The sequence below is a fragment of the Danio rerio genome, chromosome 21, assembly GCF_052040795.2.
Source record: "Danio rerio strain M-AB ecotype USA chromosome 21, GRCz13ab, whole genome shotgun sequence".
Lineage (NCBI taxonomy): Eukaryota > Metazoa > Chordata > Actinopteri > Cypriniformes > Danionidae > Danio > Danio rerio.
Window position 1 is genome coordinate 26968733 of NC_141041.1, and position 18793 is coordinate 26987525.

Genomic DNA, 18793 nt, shown 5'->3' on the forward strand with positions numbered 1-18793 from the left:
AAAAAAACAAGAACTATAACAATAGCAAACTACTGAAGAAGCCAAAAATAGTTAAAAAAAAAAAAAAAAAAAAAACAAGAACTATAACAATAGCAAACTACTGAAGAAGCCAAAAATAGTCAAAAAAAAAAAAAAAGAACTATAACAATAGCAAACTACTGAAGAAGCCAAAAATAGTCAAAAAAAAAAAAACAAGAACAATAACAATAGCAAACTACTGAAAAAGGCATAAACTAATAGATGACAAGGACTATAACAATAGCAAACTACTGAAGAAGGCTAAAAATAATAGACTATAAGGGCAATGAATGATTAGAACTGATCAACTTAAACACTAAGACATTTTTATCTCTACAAACTCGAAGCACAGACTCCGGGAAGGAATCTAGTGCACATACGTCAAGTGCACACCATAAAATATAAACAAACAAAAAAAATACATAAATACATAAAGTATAAACTAAAAGGCTGTGAAGTATACTCTTTAAGGTTGTGCATGCTATGTAACAAGATATTACAGCATCAGCATCTCATCTGACCATCAGTGAGTTCAGCGACTCCTATCACACCTACATCCATCTGCTGCACTGCCCACCAGCCCTCTGTGCCAACACTGACCATCAATGAGCTCATCATTTCACTTCACACTTCTCAGCTCATAATACACTACATGCCGTTATTATTAACATGCAGATCCTTTCACACACAGATCAGACGCTGAGTCAAACTTAACTTCCTACTCTCTTCACCATTGTTACAAAACAAGTGCGAAATGACCAGTCCATTGATGAGATTGCCACAATCAACTGCCTGCAAAAACACTTCTCTTTTATTACGCATCAATTTGCATTTAAAGCTATTTTTTTTTTTACATTTTTTATGTTTTTGAATATATATTAAGGCAAGACATTGCAGAAATATTAAGCCTGGGATAGTTATTTAACACTTAGTGAGTTGTCTACCAGCAATGAACAGTGTTGGGGTAATGTATTACAAGTAACACGAGTCACGTAATAATACTTTAAGTAAAAATGAAAGTAACGCATTACTTTTCAAAATAAACCTTATAATATCTGAGTTACTTTTAAAAAAATTTTTTTTGCAGGTTACTTTTTATTTTAGTTAATTCATTCATTCATTCATTTTCTTTTCGGCTTAGTCCCTTTTAATTGTATTCAATTTAATTAAGGGTCCCCACAGCGGAATGAACCACTAACTTATCCAGCCTATGTTTTACACAGCGGATGCCCTTCCAGCTGCAACCTATCACTGGGAAACATCCATATACTCTCACTACGGACCATTTTAGCTTACCCAATTCACCTGTACTGCATGTCTTTGGACTTGAGGGGGAAACCGGAGCACCCGGAGGAAACCCACAAGAACGCGGAAAGAACATGCAAACTCTACACAGAAATGCCAACTGACCTAGCCGAGGCTCGAACCAGCGAACCACTGCCTACTGTGCCACCACATCACCTAGTTTAGTGAATTCACTTTTTAAAAATTTTATTGCTGTATTAAAATGATCATAGATCATTGAATACCGTACACAATGAGAGAATGCAGGAACAGACAGAAAGGAAGGTGGCAGGGCCTTACACTTCTGCAAAGGAAGATTCTCTTTATTTTGAACACATGGCAGAAAAAGAAAAGGGCATTTCCTGAATATATAGTGATTTTACTTTTTTGATAAGACAAAAAGTACAAAAGTAGCAAACGCATTGCTTTAAACTTTCATTAATCTGTATATACGACATGTATCGCTCGGGGACCAGGAAGTTCTCAGAGGATAACATTATCCTAGATAACAAACAAATGGTGAAGTTCCAGTCCTGAAGGAGATCAAGCCTGAGCCCATTAATAAAAAGCAATGCAAAGGTAACTCAAAAGTAAAGTAACTCATCACTTTCCATAAAAAGTAACCAAATACGCAGCTAGTTACTTTTTTAGGGAGTAACTCAATATTGTAATGCATTACTTTCTAAAGTAACTTCCCCCAACACCGGTAATGAAAAAATAAAAGAATAGTTTATTTAGAATCTTACACTAATAGGAGTTCTTGTGGTCAGATGCAGAAATTCATTCGGTGAGCATTAGGAGCATTCTGTAGCCGTTGGGTTGTACACTTGTTTTTGCGGTGCATTATGGGATTGACTGAGTGCACCTCAGGACATCCAATTAGTTTCGGACACTACTACAAATGGCTGCTCCCTCAAACAGATTATTATTTAAGAGTATAAGAAGCGGTTTTGGATACTTTTTTCCATCTCAATTTAGATTTTTGGCTTGTCAAAGTTTTTTCACTATTGTAAATAAAAGGCACAAAATGCACTTTTAAATGTTTCCTTTTTACACTATATTCAGTGCTCAGCATAATTGAGCACCACCCATTTTGAAAGCGAATATTTGTATCCATTTTGCAGTGAATATAGGCAATGTGTTTTGGTGCACTGAAACAAAACAGATTTATTAAACAGATTTATTTATTAAAATAATATTTTAGTCCCCAAACATATTTAGAAATTAAAAGATAATACAATTAAATTCAAGCTAAATATTGCAAAAAAAAAAAAAATCACAACCTACAAAATTTCAACTAAATTTTTCATTTTCTTGCTTCTCTTGATTTTTCCTCTTTTTTTTTATTTGTTTTTAATATTTTTCTACAACATAAATTTCGCTGTACTAGTTTTTGGAACGTTATCGTAAGTTATTTTGTTAGATGAGCTCCAGATTCAGGTTCAGTACTGATTAATCTAACGTATATGCACAAATATAATATTGTATAGCTTCCTATTAAAAATATGAATTTAAAATATAGATTTGTGAGGCGTGTACTTATACTGAGCAATGTGAGTTTGTGTCGGTAGATTTCAAGTATAGTACATAATGTTTCATAATATTTTTTTTCATACAAAAAACTTCACAGTTCTATTCATATCTGTATTTAATCTTCAAAAAATATATATACAAAATTATATTTTCGTGCTAGAAATGTATGCAAATTAGATATTTGAATACCTAATTAAATATATCTAATTTGCATATTTAAACATAACATTTGAGAAAACTTGCAGTGCAAAAACACTTTGCAATTCTTAGTGTAATCAGTTAGTTGCATGGGGAAAAATAGTAAAAGTATTAATTTTATAATAGTAAAAGATTTATTGTTTTTAACCTGCAGTGCGTCAACTTATTGAAATGTTTGACATGAAACAATAAATTTACAATAAATCTAAATCCACCCAACAACAAATTTCTTACAATAAAATAAAGGATTTTCACAATAAAAAGGTTGATTAAAGTAGCCCTGAAAGAGCCTGTAAATGTGATGTTATTTAGAGCTACACGCTTGTGAACTTTGGCTTTTAGCCGTGACTTTAATAACTGTTATTTTAGCTCATTGTACAAAGGTAAAATTATAGCATGTGTGTGTGTATTAGTGCTACACTGTCACCATGTGGAGACACCTGAGAAATACATTTCATATACTAACCTGTCCATTTGCACAATAATATCTGCATGCACACAGAAAGGAATATTTTGATTCAGCTGGGGCTGACTGACTTACAGATGACCAAAGGAAAGATAAAAAAGGAAGAAAATCATGAATAGAAAGATATAAAGAGCTTTTTTTAGTTTACTTGTATTTAATCAAACATTTTTACTTTAACATATGTAAATCAAAAAATCAATATACTAAAACAACATTAAAAATATTTCAAAAGACAAATCAATACAAAAATCTCACATTGAAAAATACTAAAGAAAATGCAACAAGTTACCTAAGAATTGTGTCTCAGATTATTTACATAATTCATTTAATCCTCTCATATTCTCCTCATTTCAGTTCTGGATTTGTTTTTAGTTTGTTAGTGTTTTTGGAAAGTACACAGCAGACACATTTTAAGGCTGGACTGTATGTATATCTCATGCAGATTAGATAACTATAATTGTATTGAGCTATTAATAAGAAACAATGCCTCGATTCAAACAAATTGTTTTGTGTTTGTGTTTCTCATGTACTGGATGTGTAAAAATGAGTCTACGATGACAAAGTGAGAGGAATAAATGAATGTTCAGATGCGTTCACACTTCCCAGAATAAAGCACAGTCACAGACCGAAGTCACATTATTAGCTTGTGAATTCGAGGAAAGTGTTGCTAATTTTCAACTCATGAAAGCAGAAATAGACTGACTAGAGAAAACCTTGTGTTGCTCCGTCTGTTTCTCAGTGTGTTCAGAAGGCATGAGGGCCGATGTAAACGGCGAGGCGCAGGACTGAGCTGGTCTGGTAGTTCATCAGTGGATTTACCGACTGCATCTCCAGGTCCAGGACGTACTCCTTCGGCCCCGTCACGGTCCGCGCCAAAACCAGCATAGCACTGATGTTGTTGATTTGCTGAAAACACAACAGTTGACATCAAGTTAAGAAGGGAAATGTTAAAGATTTTACAATAGTTTAAGTCACAAATAAGTGTAAAGATGAAAATAGTCATTTAATATTAAAAAGTAAAACATTTTAAAGGAAATAGCTTTTCAAAAAGAAAAGAAAAATATATGAGTTATATACATTTTTACAAAAGCTTTCAATTACAAATGAATGTTCTTCTTATCAGCTTTCTATGCATCATTTTATTAGCATGCACACAAAATGAGAGACTTTCAGTCCGTCTCAACTTGCATCAAAAATATTTTACTGTAATTTATGTACAGGGTGGGCCATTGATATGGATTCACCTTTATAAAATGGGAATGGTTGGTGATATTAACGTCCTGTTTGGGGCACATTAGTATATGTAAGGGGGCTTGTAAATAATTCATGAAAGAATGAAGTTACTTTTAAAACCAAGCACATAATTGTTTTTCTTGTGAAATTCCCAATGAGTTTATTAAGGTGTATCCATATAAATGGCCCACCCTGTAGTACTTCAGTCTTATTTTGAATTTTGTATATATTATTTTTCGTTAATAAATACTTAACTTTTTTATTCTTTAGTCATTATTATTTGTATATATTTTATACTATTAAAGCTTAAATAAATGTTTTTATTTAGTTTTGAAGTTAGTAACTTTAATGCTTAATCTAATGTGAAATATTAAATATTAGGAACTTTTAACACTTTTTAAGTTTTACAAAGAAAATGGCAAGATTCCAAATTCAGTATTGAATTCAAGTATTATGCATGTGTTTTTCATTAAATAAATGGTACCATAGATCAGTCTCAAAAATAATACATTTACAAAATTAAGTTTATAGAATTAGAATTTATGAATTGGATTTGTGTATTTTTGAATTGCGTTTTAAACTTACGAATTGAATTTGTTGTATTTTTGAACCGTGTTTAGAACCTACGAATTGGATTTGTGTATTTATGAACTGGATTTTGAAACTACAAATTATATCTGTGTATTTAAGAATCGGGTTTAGAACTGATGAATTGGATTTATGTATTTGTGAATTGTCTTTTATTACCTACAAATTGGATTTGTGTATTTATGAATCTTGTTTTAAACTGACAAATTGGATTTATGTGTTTATGAATCATGTTTAAAACCTATGAATTATATTTGTGTATTTAAGTATTGTGTTTAGAACCTATGAATTGGATTAGTGTATTTGTGAATTGGGTTTCAAACTTATAAATTAGATTTGTGTATTTATTATTTGTCTTTTATTACCTACAAATTGGATTTGTGTATTTATGAATTGTGTTTAGAACCTACAAATGGATTTGTGTTTATGAATCGTGTTTTAAACTTATAAATTATATTTGTGTATTTAAGAATCGTGTTTAGAACCTATGAATTGGATTTGTGCTTTCATGAGTCTTGTTTTAAACTTACGAAATGGATTTGTGTATTTACAAATTGTGTTTTGAACTTATGTATTTGATTTGTTTATTTATGAATCATGTTTAGAACTTTCAAATTGGATTTGCAAATGTGAATCTTGCTATAGATGTATACATTTAATTTCGTAAATGTATTATTTTTGAGACTGATCTGGCTCTATACATGGTGAGCAACTGAGATTTTTCAAACATAATTCTTTTTAAACTTTTGAACAGTTTTGTAGAAGTAAAAAAAATAATATCAATATCACAGGTTACATAACATAAGTTGGTGCCTGTTGATGTCTCTCTGACTGACCCGTATGTAGAATTCCTCATTTTGGTCTCCGGATCGGATGCGGAAGGAGTTGTAGGCTCCAGGATAGACACTGGTGGCCTGAATCTGGAAGATGTCGGAGGGAACGGAGCGTTCAGACGTGATGCTCATGTATCGATGCACAATAGAGAAGGGCAGATCACGGCACTCCTGCTTCACTACCGGACAAATACAACGACTGCACACAAAAACAAACACACAACCAAGTGGTAAAACAGAAAATTGTTGATACCTGGCATACGTTAAACAAGATTATTTCATAATTTTTGTTTGAGGGCAAAAAGAAGTTTGAATAGGCAGAGTGACAGTATACTGTTGCAGTATGTGGCGTTGTAAATGTGTCATGCTGCTCACACAAACCCATATCAGTACAAAGAGAGAAACATTTAAACATCTGCCAAACTTCCATTTTCAATTTACAGTGGACAGACACCAAATGGGACAGTGCTTAGAAATTGTAAAGATGTGCGACGCGACGCAGTGGTGCTTCTCGTCCAGTGTGTGGACCCTCTCATAGTCTTTAAAATCTCTGCAAGCAATCGTCCAAGTGTGGATATATCTGTACCAGGTCTTCTTCTCTATTATCCTGTTTATTCATGTTTATAACTGGGTGTTGTTGTGTTGGATGTTGTTCTCCTGTCTAAGCTCAAAGGAAGCTCAAAGGTGTTTAGGAACCAAAAAAAATGCACTTCACCAAAGAGTTTGCTTTGATGAGCTGTTTTGAACTTCCAAAACAAAGTCAAAACGAATGTAGTATGTGTAGTATGAATTGTAGTATGTCGGGGCACTTTCGTGATACTGAACATAAATTTACATCTACATTATGTCCTTAAAGTCAGGGAACAAAATATTTTATTCAAAGTTTTATAAATATATAAATAAATGTTAATTGTCTGGTTTCTTCAGCTATCGCTCAGAAGGAAAATCTTTGTTTAAACTTTAAAGAAATCAAGATAATGATTGATAAGAATTTTTTTTGCAGTGAAACTGACAGCATAGTTACCGTTTGTATATATGATAATGAGTCTTTAGTTTTCACCGCATACACTGTAAGCCAGGGGTCTCAAACTTAAATTGGCGGGGGGACTTTTCAGTGACTGAAAGTTCATAGGAGGGCCGTTTTAACGTTTAAGTACAAGCGAAAAGTGGAAACCTGACACAATAGATGCATCTTAGGACAACAGACATGACGTTTATATTTCAAGCATTACCTGTCATCAGTGATAATGCAAATTAGCACGTTTATCGTGACACACATCAGCTGCTAAAATATATCTGTGGTTGTTGTGTGTATGGCTAAACGGTCATATTGAAGTGGTAGTTTAAACTGCTCTGAAAATACTACAAATAATGAGCATAATAATTATTATTCTGTACCAACCTATTGTATTGTCCCAATAGCTTAAGAACAGCAGAAAGCTGTTTGGGTAACTTAAGTGATTTTACTGGCCATTTGTTTTCTGAATATCTTTCTTTTTTTTTTTGTAAAACTACAACAAAGAAGGTAAAAGTATCTACATATTCACATTTACTTTAACAAGTTCACTACAACTAGCAGTACAATTTTACCAATGTACATAATTTTTATGCAAATCTTAAGCATATGAGGGAAATCTATTTAATCACACCATTTGAATCGAATATTAGGGAATAGATCATATTCGTTACAACACCAGCACAATGTGTAAACCATGAAGTGTTTGTACAACAAAATGCAAGAGGTATACAACTAATAATAATCAAACAAACCTTGAATATTTACAAAAATAGAACTTTAGTAAAAATAGAGCACTTACGGGCATATATTTTTAACGTTTAAATTAGCCACAGATTTAAAACGCATGCGTGTTATTCTTGACCGTACACTGAGAAAATGAAAGTAAAACTAATCTGAATGAAGTACTTTAAATATTGACCTAGTGGCTAGATGCAACTGCACAACAACAATAGTGGTTCAAAAATATGTTTTGGTGGGCCGAATCTTGCTATATTTTTGACGTCAGTTGCAGGCCAGAGAGAGGAGGGGGTGGGCTACAAATACCCGCAGGCCGGCAGTTTGAGACCCCTACTGTAAGCAGTATATTTATTATAACACACTGGACCTTATCTGACCCATCAGAGCAAAATGAGACTCTGAAAAAAGAAGTTACTTAGGGAGAGACTGCAATCTTATAGAGCTGATGCTGCAGTATACTGTACATAATAAAAAAATTAGATGTTGTTGACCTTGCTTGGATGAATGTAAACCTATTCATAACCAGGAAGTAATAAAAGCATCTCACTTCTCTGAGACCTGGATGTAGGGCTCCTGGCAGCGGTTGGCGCTCACACACTGATGTCCTCCATGGATGTTCACACAGACCTGTCCTTCTCCACACTGATGAGTGCCAGTCTCACACTCATTCACATCTACACCCAGCAAATAATAAAAACACAGCAAATTGAAATGCAAGATTCATTTAGAGATATAAATGTTGTTAGGGGTGCAGAAATGACTTTCACCCTGGCAGAGTCGAGATCCAAGTAGCTCGTAGCCTTCTGGACAAACACAGGAGAATTTTCCAGGCTCATTCACACACTGATACTGGCACAAGATACTGGAGTAGCTGCACTCGTCGATGTCTGCCAGGACAGACACAGAAAACTCAGTGAAACATCGGTCCATCATCACTGAGTGGTACGGTACGGTTCCGTTTGGTACGCTATTATAAACGTTTTCACTGTCAAAAAGCGTACCGAACCTAACCGTACCATACCTCTTTTTCGGCACCCTTTCGAAAGGGTACCAAACGGGAGAAAGAGAACACTGAATGGTTACAGAGATCTGTCACGAGCTCATGGAGCTACACAGAATGTAAACAAAGGATCCGCCATGTTTTTTTAAATTCAAAGCCGAGACATTACATGGAAATATATGCATAATAACGAGCCATGGATGACCCAAGCTCAAACAAACCTTGACATCGTCTCGATGAACAGGAACAGACACAAAGCCAAGAAGAAAAATCTGCCGTGTCCTGTTGTTGTTTTACGAGCCCTTCTAAAAGTGTGAGTGGTATTTGCTTTCTTCCGGGAGCTCGCGATGGCTTCTATATTTGATAAAACAAACTTCTTGAGCTGATGATTATAACGTGTGTGTGTGTGTTTATTGAAGTGTCTCTGTCATCTGATCCATTCAGAAAAAAAAAGGACAAGCACGAGAGTGAAGCGGGAGTGAAACGCGGAAAAACAAGAGAAGCCATCAAAACACAGGAGCAAACTTGTTTTAGCAACCTGAATTATGAACATACTGCCATGTTTATCTGCGTCTTTTGGATTATTATGAACCGGGTATGACAAAATTACTGTCTAACAGAGCTTACATGTGCAGATGAGAGGTTTGCACTGACTGTGGGCTATAGTGTGTTTTTGAACTCAAATAATTACTAAATGTTTGCTGTGAGTAATTTTTCTGTAATTAATAATATATTGGAGACTGTAAGGGGCTGTATGTGTTCATATATTTTGCATTTATGTATTAATTTTATACAGTACAGTACATATTTTTTTACAGTAGCCTATTTTCATAGTCATTGATCTGCAGTTATAATCAAATCATATTCATAGAAAAGTTAGTAATAAACATTTATAAACCAGTATTTATGTGTATAAAGCATCTGTTTTGTGAGAAGTGCTGCTCATTATGATATGTAAACGACTCGTACAGCTTTACCATAGACATTTATTCGAGCGAGCATGACGTCGACTAAAACTTTGTCATACACCACGCCCACCAAAAGGGTAACGTTACCCTTTGTGATGGAAATGCAAGCCTGATAAAGGTGACCCGTACCGACCCGAACCGTACCGTACTGTACCAGTCAGTGGAAATGAGGTATTAGTAACAATTTGGTTAAAGTCTTGTACACTAACCATTGCATGAGTAGCCATCAGGTCCCAGGTCATAGCCTTGATCACAGCGGCACAGGAACGTCCCGTAACTGTTGTAACACCTTTGCTGACATGGTGCTCCCATTTCACACTCATTTACATCTGATGACAAACAATAGAGATATTAGATGGTTTTGCTCATCTGGAGGACAGAAAAAAAGTTTCCTCATTTAAATACTATTAATTTTGACTAGGTTTCAGTGCTTATTTAGCAAAACTGTGCTATTAAAAGGCTAAATTCAGTACACTCCTCATTGATAATGTAAACTCTATACAGGCAAACTGATAACTTGCTTTTTTTCTTTGACTCTGATTGCAGAGGCATAGAATTTTCATAGCATATGGCCTGAATATATTTTTAATATTCAGTTTTAAATGGGATGACATGGTAGATTTTTTAGAAGGAATATTAAAAAGAAAAGAAAAATGAAGAATTTGTAAGAATTAAACAATTCTGATAGTGTTAATGACCATGTAATCCAAAAAAAGTGTATGAAAAATATTGTAACTCATTCAAAAATGTATACATTTTATCACAAGTAATATATTTTGGTGAAACTTGATCAATTGGATCAATCGTAATCAGATAACTAATTAACTGTAACTCCGAGCACCAGTCAGTGAACTTTCTGTATAGGTAATTTTTTTTTAAATAAATAGAAAATTATGTTTTATGCTTACAAAGAAAAACCTTAAAATAACCATTAAAAGGCTGCAGACCAGACAAGAAGTATCAGTAAAATTAGCATCTAATTTTAACAAAATTAAAACATCAGCATAATATTTATCCCATCATTATTAACAAACATATTATCTTTAACCACTTAGCTTCGTGATCTGGTATTGTGCATTCCTTTGTGCTTTTCACATTTGGTATGAGATTGTGTACAGATATCATAGTTAAAGATATCACATACACAGACACACTGCAGTATTACATCACACTTAGGTTCTCGATGAATTTGCTCTTCAGTGTTTGTACTACAGCAATGAAATTTAACCACACTTAAATGACCTAAACTGAACTTCAACTCTGAAATCTGGACTGACACAGTTTCAATATATTACAACTTCTATGTTAAGCTGCTTTGACACAATGTACATTGTAAAAGCGCTAAAGAAATAAAGATGAATTTAATTGAATTAAAATAATCTCCAGATGTAAACTCTATCATGTTTTAAAGTTACATCATGGTAAAAAAAGAGAAAAGTTCTGTCATGACCCCAACAAAATAAAAAAAATAAAAAACATATTAGTTAACGTTATTAAACCATTAAACATGTTGTTTGTCAAGTGAATTTAGTTGGAATATGGATCTCAGATTCGAGAACTCACCAACACAGGATCGGTTGTTTCCAGCCAGCTGAAAGCCTGGTTCACACTCACAAGAGAAAGATCCTGGCACGTTCACACAGCGATGCTGACAGTACCTGTACCTGCACTCGTCGATATCTAGCAGACAAGAGGACACACTTAATTTACACTGTAGAACAACTGGAGATCATTTAAAGAGACGCACTGCAGGCAAAAAACACAGATTATGTTCATGCACCTCGAAACGTTGAGATTTTGGGTTTTATATTCAAGTTTATATTATATGTGTATACTTAAGAACAATATGATCATAGATAATACTTAAGTTCTTTACCTGGCTGTCCACAATATTCTAAATTACAGAGTGAAAGAAGAGATTCCCTCTTAACTCTATTATGCCTAACCTAACTTCGTTCATTGTTCAGATTTTTTGTGCCAAAAATCTATATTTATTATAAAAACAATAGTACCAAATATTGGAGCATATTTTAATTATAGATCATTTGCACATTCAAGCCTAAACCTTTTAAAATGACTGCAAACTGTCTAAGTGCTACAAAATGTAAACACATTCACATTCTCAAAACAGAAAGACAGAAGGTCATTTCTCTCACCCACACACTCTATGCCAATCTTGCTGTAGCCGTCAGGACACTGACAGGTGAAGGTGCCCACTGTGTTGATACATTCCTGGCTGGGCTGGCAGTCATGCATGTTCAGCTCACACTCATCAATATCTGTCCAACACAAAATGCACACACACAATATTTTTAAATGCGTCAGGACACTAGTACACCCACCGCTACTGCATGCTCCTTTATAAAAAGCCATAACATAGAAAAGTGTCCAATCATATAAGATGGTCATTTGTACTTTTCCCTCATCTAAATCCACATGAATGTTTCCACAATATTAATAAGGTGTTAAAAACCACTTAAATCTAATTACATTTTATTATATACATCTTGTATATATCTCTCGTTCAGCCGCAGCCTACCTCCCCAAGTTCCCCACCAAATCCCCTATTTTTGCACTACTATTTATTATCTTACATCTACATAGTACTTCTTGTATATTTCTCACGTTCTACCTCAGAACTGTTTACTCCACCTTGACCTACCCCCTCTTATCCTCTATTTTGCACTACTATTTATCGTCTACAGCCATTTCAACTGTAGCTTGTTCTTTAGTGTGATCTATTAAAAACTTACATTTACAAGTTTGCACTGAGTAGTGTGATGCACCTTATCACATCACACATGAATATATAATGTACATTGTATACGTGTACAGTGACATTAAATGGCATTCTATTCTATTCTATTCTATTCTAAATATTAGTTCCCAAATCTGGCCTTAAAGGAAGGATTTACCTCAAAATGAAAATTCTGTCATTTACTCATCCTCAAGCAGTTCCTGAAAAGGTATTCTGAAAATGCTGGAAACTAGCAGCCATTTACGTACAGAGTGAGAATTGTTTTATTCAACATTCTTTGAAATATCTTATTTTGTGCTTAACGGAAAGAAAATACACACACAACAGTTTGAACATGCTTGAGGGCGACTACATGATGGCAGATTTATCATTTTTGGGAGAACTCTCTCTTTAACTCACTCACCCACGCAGGACTCTCCTTGGGCCCTGTAGCCAAGTGGACATGGGTTGAAGGCCTCGTTTTCTGGCACTGGCACAGGCACATTGGGCTCTGATTGGCTGGAAGTCTCAGGTGCAGTGATCACGTAGGAGGAGCGAGGAAGACACAGGTAACCACCATAATGATTGAAGCACTTCATTTCTCCTCGACAGGCCTCCAGAATGGTCTCACACTCATTTATGTCTGCGTACAATAGAAAACACAAAGTAAGGCATGTTCTTTTTATTGTCTTTTATTTGAACAAAATGGATTAAATTATTTCAATTTCTTTTCTTAACTGAAACTGAAACCATAGCAAATAATTTCTGTTTTGATGATATTTTGTTCATTAACTCATAAGTTTTTTCAAACACTTTTGTATGTTAAATCAAACAAAAGGCTCAGGGGTAGCTTAAACAATGTGTTGGTGCTCTCTGGGTAAGGGATTCATCAGAATAAACAGCACAAGTAAGTCCAAGGCACTCGAGAAATGTAGAAAAATATTAAAAACCCTTTATTGCCATGTCAATAAAGGCTTTTTAATATTTGTAGAGTACCTTGGACTGATTTTAGCTGTTTACTTATGAATATTTTTATCCAATGAACAATAAAACATATGTAAGATAATAAATATATAAATTAATTTCTTCTGAGCAAAATAACAGAAGTTTTTTAAGAAATGTTTCAGAATTGTTTAATTGATGCCATCTAAGATGTTAACCAAAATTAAATCTGCAAATTAGCTTTCTTTTATATAAAAAAACAAACAAACAAACAAAGAAATAAATAAATAATATCATACAGGTTATTTTAGTGGATATATGGGTGAACTATCAATTTAAGAGAATCAGTAAAAGGGAAAAATAAATAAATAAAGCAAATTAAGTTTATTGTGCAAATTAGGTTTACTAAATAAAATAGTAAGAATTGTGATGTTAAAAGAAAGATTTTAATCATGATTAAATGAAAATATGAAACTATTTGGTTTGTATTTATAGAAAGAAAATGGTTTATTCCTAAATATGCTGTAAAATACAAAGATTTTAGTACTTCGAAAATATAGGGAGACTGATCATACATGTTGTAATGGTTGTTGGTAAAAACAAAAATCTAAAATAAATTATTAAAAATATATAATTAATATAAGAAAATAGAGAATAGGAAAATTATTGAAACACTTCATTTTTGATTCAATTGGAGTTTTTTCTTCTTGCTATTTAGAAATAACGTCTACAACAGGGATGCCCAAACTAGGTCCTGGAAAGCCGGTGTCCTGCAGAGTTTAGTTCCAACCCCAAATAGACACACCTGAACCAGCTAATTAAGCTCTTTCTAGGTATACTACAAACTTCCAGGCAGGTGTGTTGAAGGAAAGCTAAATTATGCAGAACACCGACCGAAGATCAAAGAACTCTGACCAGAGAAAAACTCTTTGACATCACTTCACAGTAAACCTGTAAGCAATATGTTTATAGCACAAAAGGAGAGGGGAACCATACTAATAAAGGCTATTTCTGAGATGATATTGCTTTTTAGTATATCGGTCTGCGTGGGACTGGTTTTTCATCCCCACTCCCACCAGATTTTATTCCCGCTTTCGCTATTTATTCACACTGTTTCCCGCTGTCAGATTCCTGCTATATTTAAGGACATCACATGCACACGTTGCTTTCGTCACTCTGTCACTCCACAACAATTCAATCCGATTCAAAGCTAAAAGTGCTCCTCAGACCTGGAGATCAGCTAAATGTATTATAAAAATTGTAAAACTTAAATGATTAACTCTAAAGCAATTGTAAAATGAGCCTTTTTTTTAAGTGAAGTGTTTTTATTTTTTGCAATTTATTTGGGTAATATATCCCAAAAATCATTTTAACATTGAAAATAAAGACATTTGCATAAACATGAAGCTTTAGCTGGACATTTACAAGCAAGATTTTTGACTACACATCTGCTTGAATGTTTTAACCTTTAAGGACTCAGGATGGAGACTGCGCATATAACATGTAACCAACAAAATATTCAGAAGCGAAAAGCATCGAATTCTTATCGCCATCTCCCTCTCTCTTTCTCCAGCACATGACCTTCCACCCACCTCGACAGAGTTGAGTCTGCTCGTCCCACTCATAGCCATCTGTACAGTCCTGGAAGAGAAAACACACTGTATTATGTGTTATCTTTAATCACCAGCACTCACACTCAAACACATTTGCTGACGGGAACATGACTTCTAATGCAACCCTCAGCCCGGCAGCATAAAATACAAGGACATTTAAGTAGGAAGTCAGACAGACATGCTCATGTGGAGAAGGAACATGGAGAAATTGTCATACATACTCACTGTGTAAGCTTCACTTTCAGCAGGAGACTGGCAGATTGTACCAGGAAGAAGAGCCAGACCCACGCAAACAAACACATATGTGGCCTTCATAGTTACAGGACACTCACACTGTCACATACACAGCTGGAGGGAGGGCTGAACAAATGTATAGGTGTTGTTAAAACACTTTTACTCCAAAAGGTTCAATGAGAGAGGGAACAGAAGTGCAGGAGGGTCTGTTCAGTTCCTTTGGGGATATAAAAAGAGGGCAGGCAAACAGGAGAGGTGAGACCTTGTTAAAAAAAAAAAAAAGAATAACATATGTAATTGCAAATAAAAATGTTAACAGGAGTACATTTGGAACACAGACATTTGGAAGCAGTGAAGGTGGCCTGTTGAAAAGGCCAGCTCTGCTGATCACCTCCATATGGTTTGCTTTGGATATTGAATGTGTGTTGGTGCCCTCATTTGAATCATTAGCTCTGATTTACGATTTATTTATACATTTACAGTGAAGTTTTTTTCTTAGAACAGGTTTGATACATTGTTCACTTTACAATAACATTCCATTAGTTAATGTTAGTTGATGCATTTACTGACATAAACAAAAAATTAACTATACTAGTACAGCATTAATTATACATCATTTCAACATTTACTGTGTCCAGTTATGATTGATAACATTAATGAAAATAAATATGTCCATGCACTTAGAGTGCATTAACTAAATTTAACATAGATGAATAAAAACTGTAATAAATGTATTGCTCATTGCTTATTGATGTAGGTAAATACATTCACAATAATAATAACATCTTAAAGTAAAGTGGGACCTATATATTGAACTATAAATATATTTTTTAAAAGTCAATTAAAAACGTGAGTGTAGACAAAGAACATGTTACATAATTGGTTTAAATTGCATTAAAATTGTTGTCTTTTCTCCTGCGATTATTTAATAAATTATAGAGGGCAGACCATTGGTACTTTTTATTTTACAACATTTTTCATAGCAACAAACCTATCTGGTAGAGCGCGGTGATTTATATTTGATTAAATAAAATGTGTACATTTTTTAAAAGAAAAATTTACAATAGGATATAATTTGTTTACTTAACATTAAAAATAGTTAACATTAATAAATGCAATATTATACATTATTTAAAGGATATAGCCCAAAGTGAACTAAATCTAAACAGCTACGTGTATTAATGTATCTTACCAAATGAATAAACACTAACAAATGAACTGCTCATAATACCTAATGTCAGTCAATCCATCAACCATCAATGTAAGTAATGGGCCGTACTTTAGTGTTACCATAAAAACCACATAAGTCACTCTGTAATGCTAAAACAATGCTGATGTATACTGTATGCATAATCCATGCTCATTTGTTATGCATCAATGTTCATTTATATGATTTAAAATATGTAAATGCAAAAAACAAGTAGCTAAAGTATAAATTAAAATGAAGTGCATGGTTTACTTTATGCCTAAAATGCATGAGCCATTATTAACCTGTTAAACGTGTTTATAAAAGAAATGTCCACAAGCTAAGCTAGTATCAACTTGCTTGAACCAACACCAAAACTCATAAAAGCTTAACTTTTCTTTTCCGAGATAAATCTACAGCTTTTCAGCAAATACTACTATCAGCATCAGTGATACTGTAAATGTAAGTTTGTGATTTTGATCTTGTTAAAAAGGCAGTTTTTGAAAACAAGACAAGTTGGTGCATATAATCAGACGCTGCATGGAAGACTTTCCATTCCTCACATTCAGTGACCTGGAGATTCATGCTGACTGTACTACTGTACACAAATCTTTACACAAGAATTAACATGAATACATCAATTCATACCCACAGAAAATGTTCAAGTAGCTATTTAAAAACATTTATTTGCATAAGACTTATGGTGCATAATTTCAGCTTTTTTTAAGTTTCTACTAGCATTATTCACTTTTATTGTTGTAAATTAGCATTTATGGAGCTTTCATTTTTATGTAGCAAACTACGCTGTAATAAATTATGGGTTCCACACAACTACTCTAATCAAAGTTAACTTGTTTTTACAAATCTCAGCAGATTTAACATGAAACATTTAAGTTGTCCTCAAAAAAATGCAGCAATTGAGTTGACTTAGATCATTTCAAATAGATTAGCCTGAAGAAGCGGCACAATATTTGTTTTGTGTGTGTGCTTTCCTGTATAGTTTCAAATATTTTCAGACTTATTTGCATGTTTACCTTTACTCTTTAATGCAAAAATTAATTTAGCACATTAGTTATGGTCCTTAAATAATCAGACTCGAATTTCCATTGATTTCTAAAGGCTCTACTGTTTGTTCTGGAAAGGAGACAGACATGGCAAATTTCTGCAGGATATGACTATACACACTCAGATCCTTCCATAAACAAGCCCCCAGCTTGGTCAGTAATCATCAGCTACAATGTTTGGTAACACTTGAAGTCTCACTATTAACTTGTGGCTCATTACCTGCTAATATACTGGCTGTTTATTTGCACATGTAGTATGTATTCTGCATGATTTTATAGTACATCCTTAATCTTACACAAAAAATATAACACAAAGTCATGAAAACAAATGTTTCTATAATACTTTAACGTAATTTTAAGAAGTTATTTAGGTTTGATTGAATATTTTTGTCAGTTTTACTGAAGTACGTTGAGATGACTACAAGTGTTCATTTGATTCAACAAAAAAAATAGGCAGCGATAATTTTTTACAATGTAAATAATACCTTAATAACTGGTAATAAACCGCAAACTGGAAGATTACTGAGGCAAACAACATACTTAATGGTTTGTTAATAGGGAGAATTAAAGCCCAAAGTAGTCAAGTAGGACTAAAGTTTCCTTTTTTTTAAAAGCAAAGAACCGAACAACTTTATGTCACTAATTAAAACATTCCATCAGAGCAGCAAAAAACTTTGAGCAGTAGATCCCAGGACTGATGAAAACTATTTTTTCATGCATGTTTTCTCTCACTTGGATTATTCATTTCTCTGCTGGATTTAAAACATTTCAATTCAAATAAATTTGGCTGAACACTTACTTTTCTTGCTATATTCTTCAGTCTCAAAGTCTCCTTATATCTCTTTCTGGCAGCATATAGCAGAGCACAAACAAGACCTAGGCACTGAAATCTGTTGGGAAGTGTATTATGAATGTGAGGAAAGGTGTAATGCTATTGTAAGGAGTCTAGGACGTCCCACTTCTTCCCCTCCACCCAGTCCCGTTTGGCTCCTGCACCTCTGCCACCCTTCACCCTCCTGCCATGTTTCTCCTTCAGCCCACAAATGACTTAAATTTCTGCTTTCTGGAGTAAATCTTAAAATTCATCAAACAAAAAAACTAAATCATGTCCGGCGGCAAATCAATCCATCTGGGTTTTGT

The 18793-nt window shown here is 33.8% G+C and overlaps 1 protein-coding gene across 3 annotated transcripts; it reads right to left on the bottom strand.

Annotated features, from left to right (window-relative positions):
- Positions 1-2468: 2468 nt before the first annotated feature.
- On the bottom strand, positions 2469-18562 carry efemp2b (EGF-like fibulin extracellular matrix protein 2b). 3 transcript variants are annotated; one of them, XM_087300230.1, is made up of 11 exons: positions 18453-18562; positions 15395-15529; positions 15149-15197; positions 13039-13257; positions 12034-12156; positions 11441-11557; positions 10087-10206; positions 8677-8796; positions 8457-8583; positions 6157-6352; positions 3634-4405 (listed from the first exon to the last, which is right to left on the bottom strand). In XM_087300230.1, the coding sequence occupies exons 2-11, from the start codon at positions 15482-15484 to the stop codon at positions 4244-4246; spliced, it is 1323 nt and encodes a 440-aa protein (XP_087156356.1). In that variant the 5' UTR covers positions 15485-15529; positions 18453-18562; the 3' UTR covers positions 3634-4243.
- Positions 18563-18793: the final 231 nt, after the last annotated feature.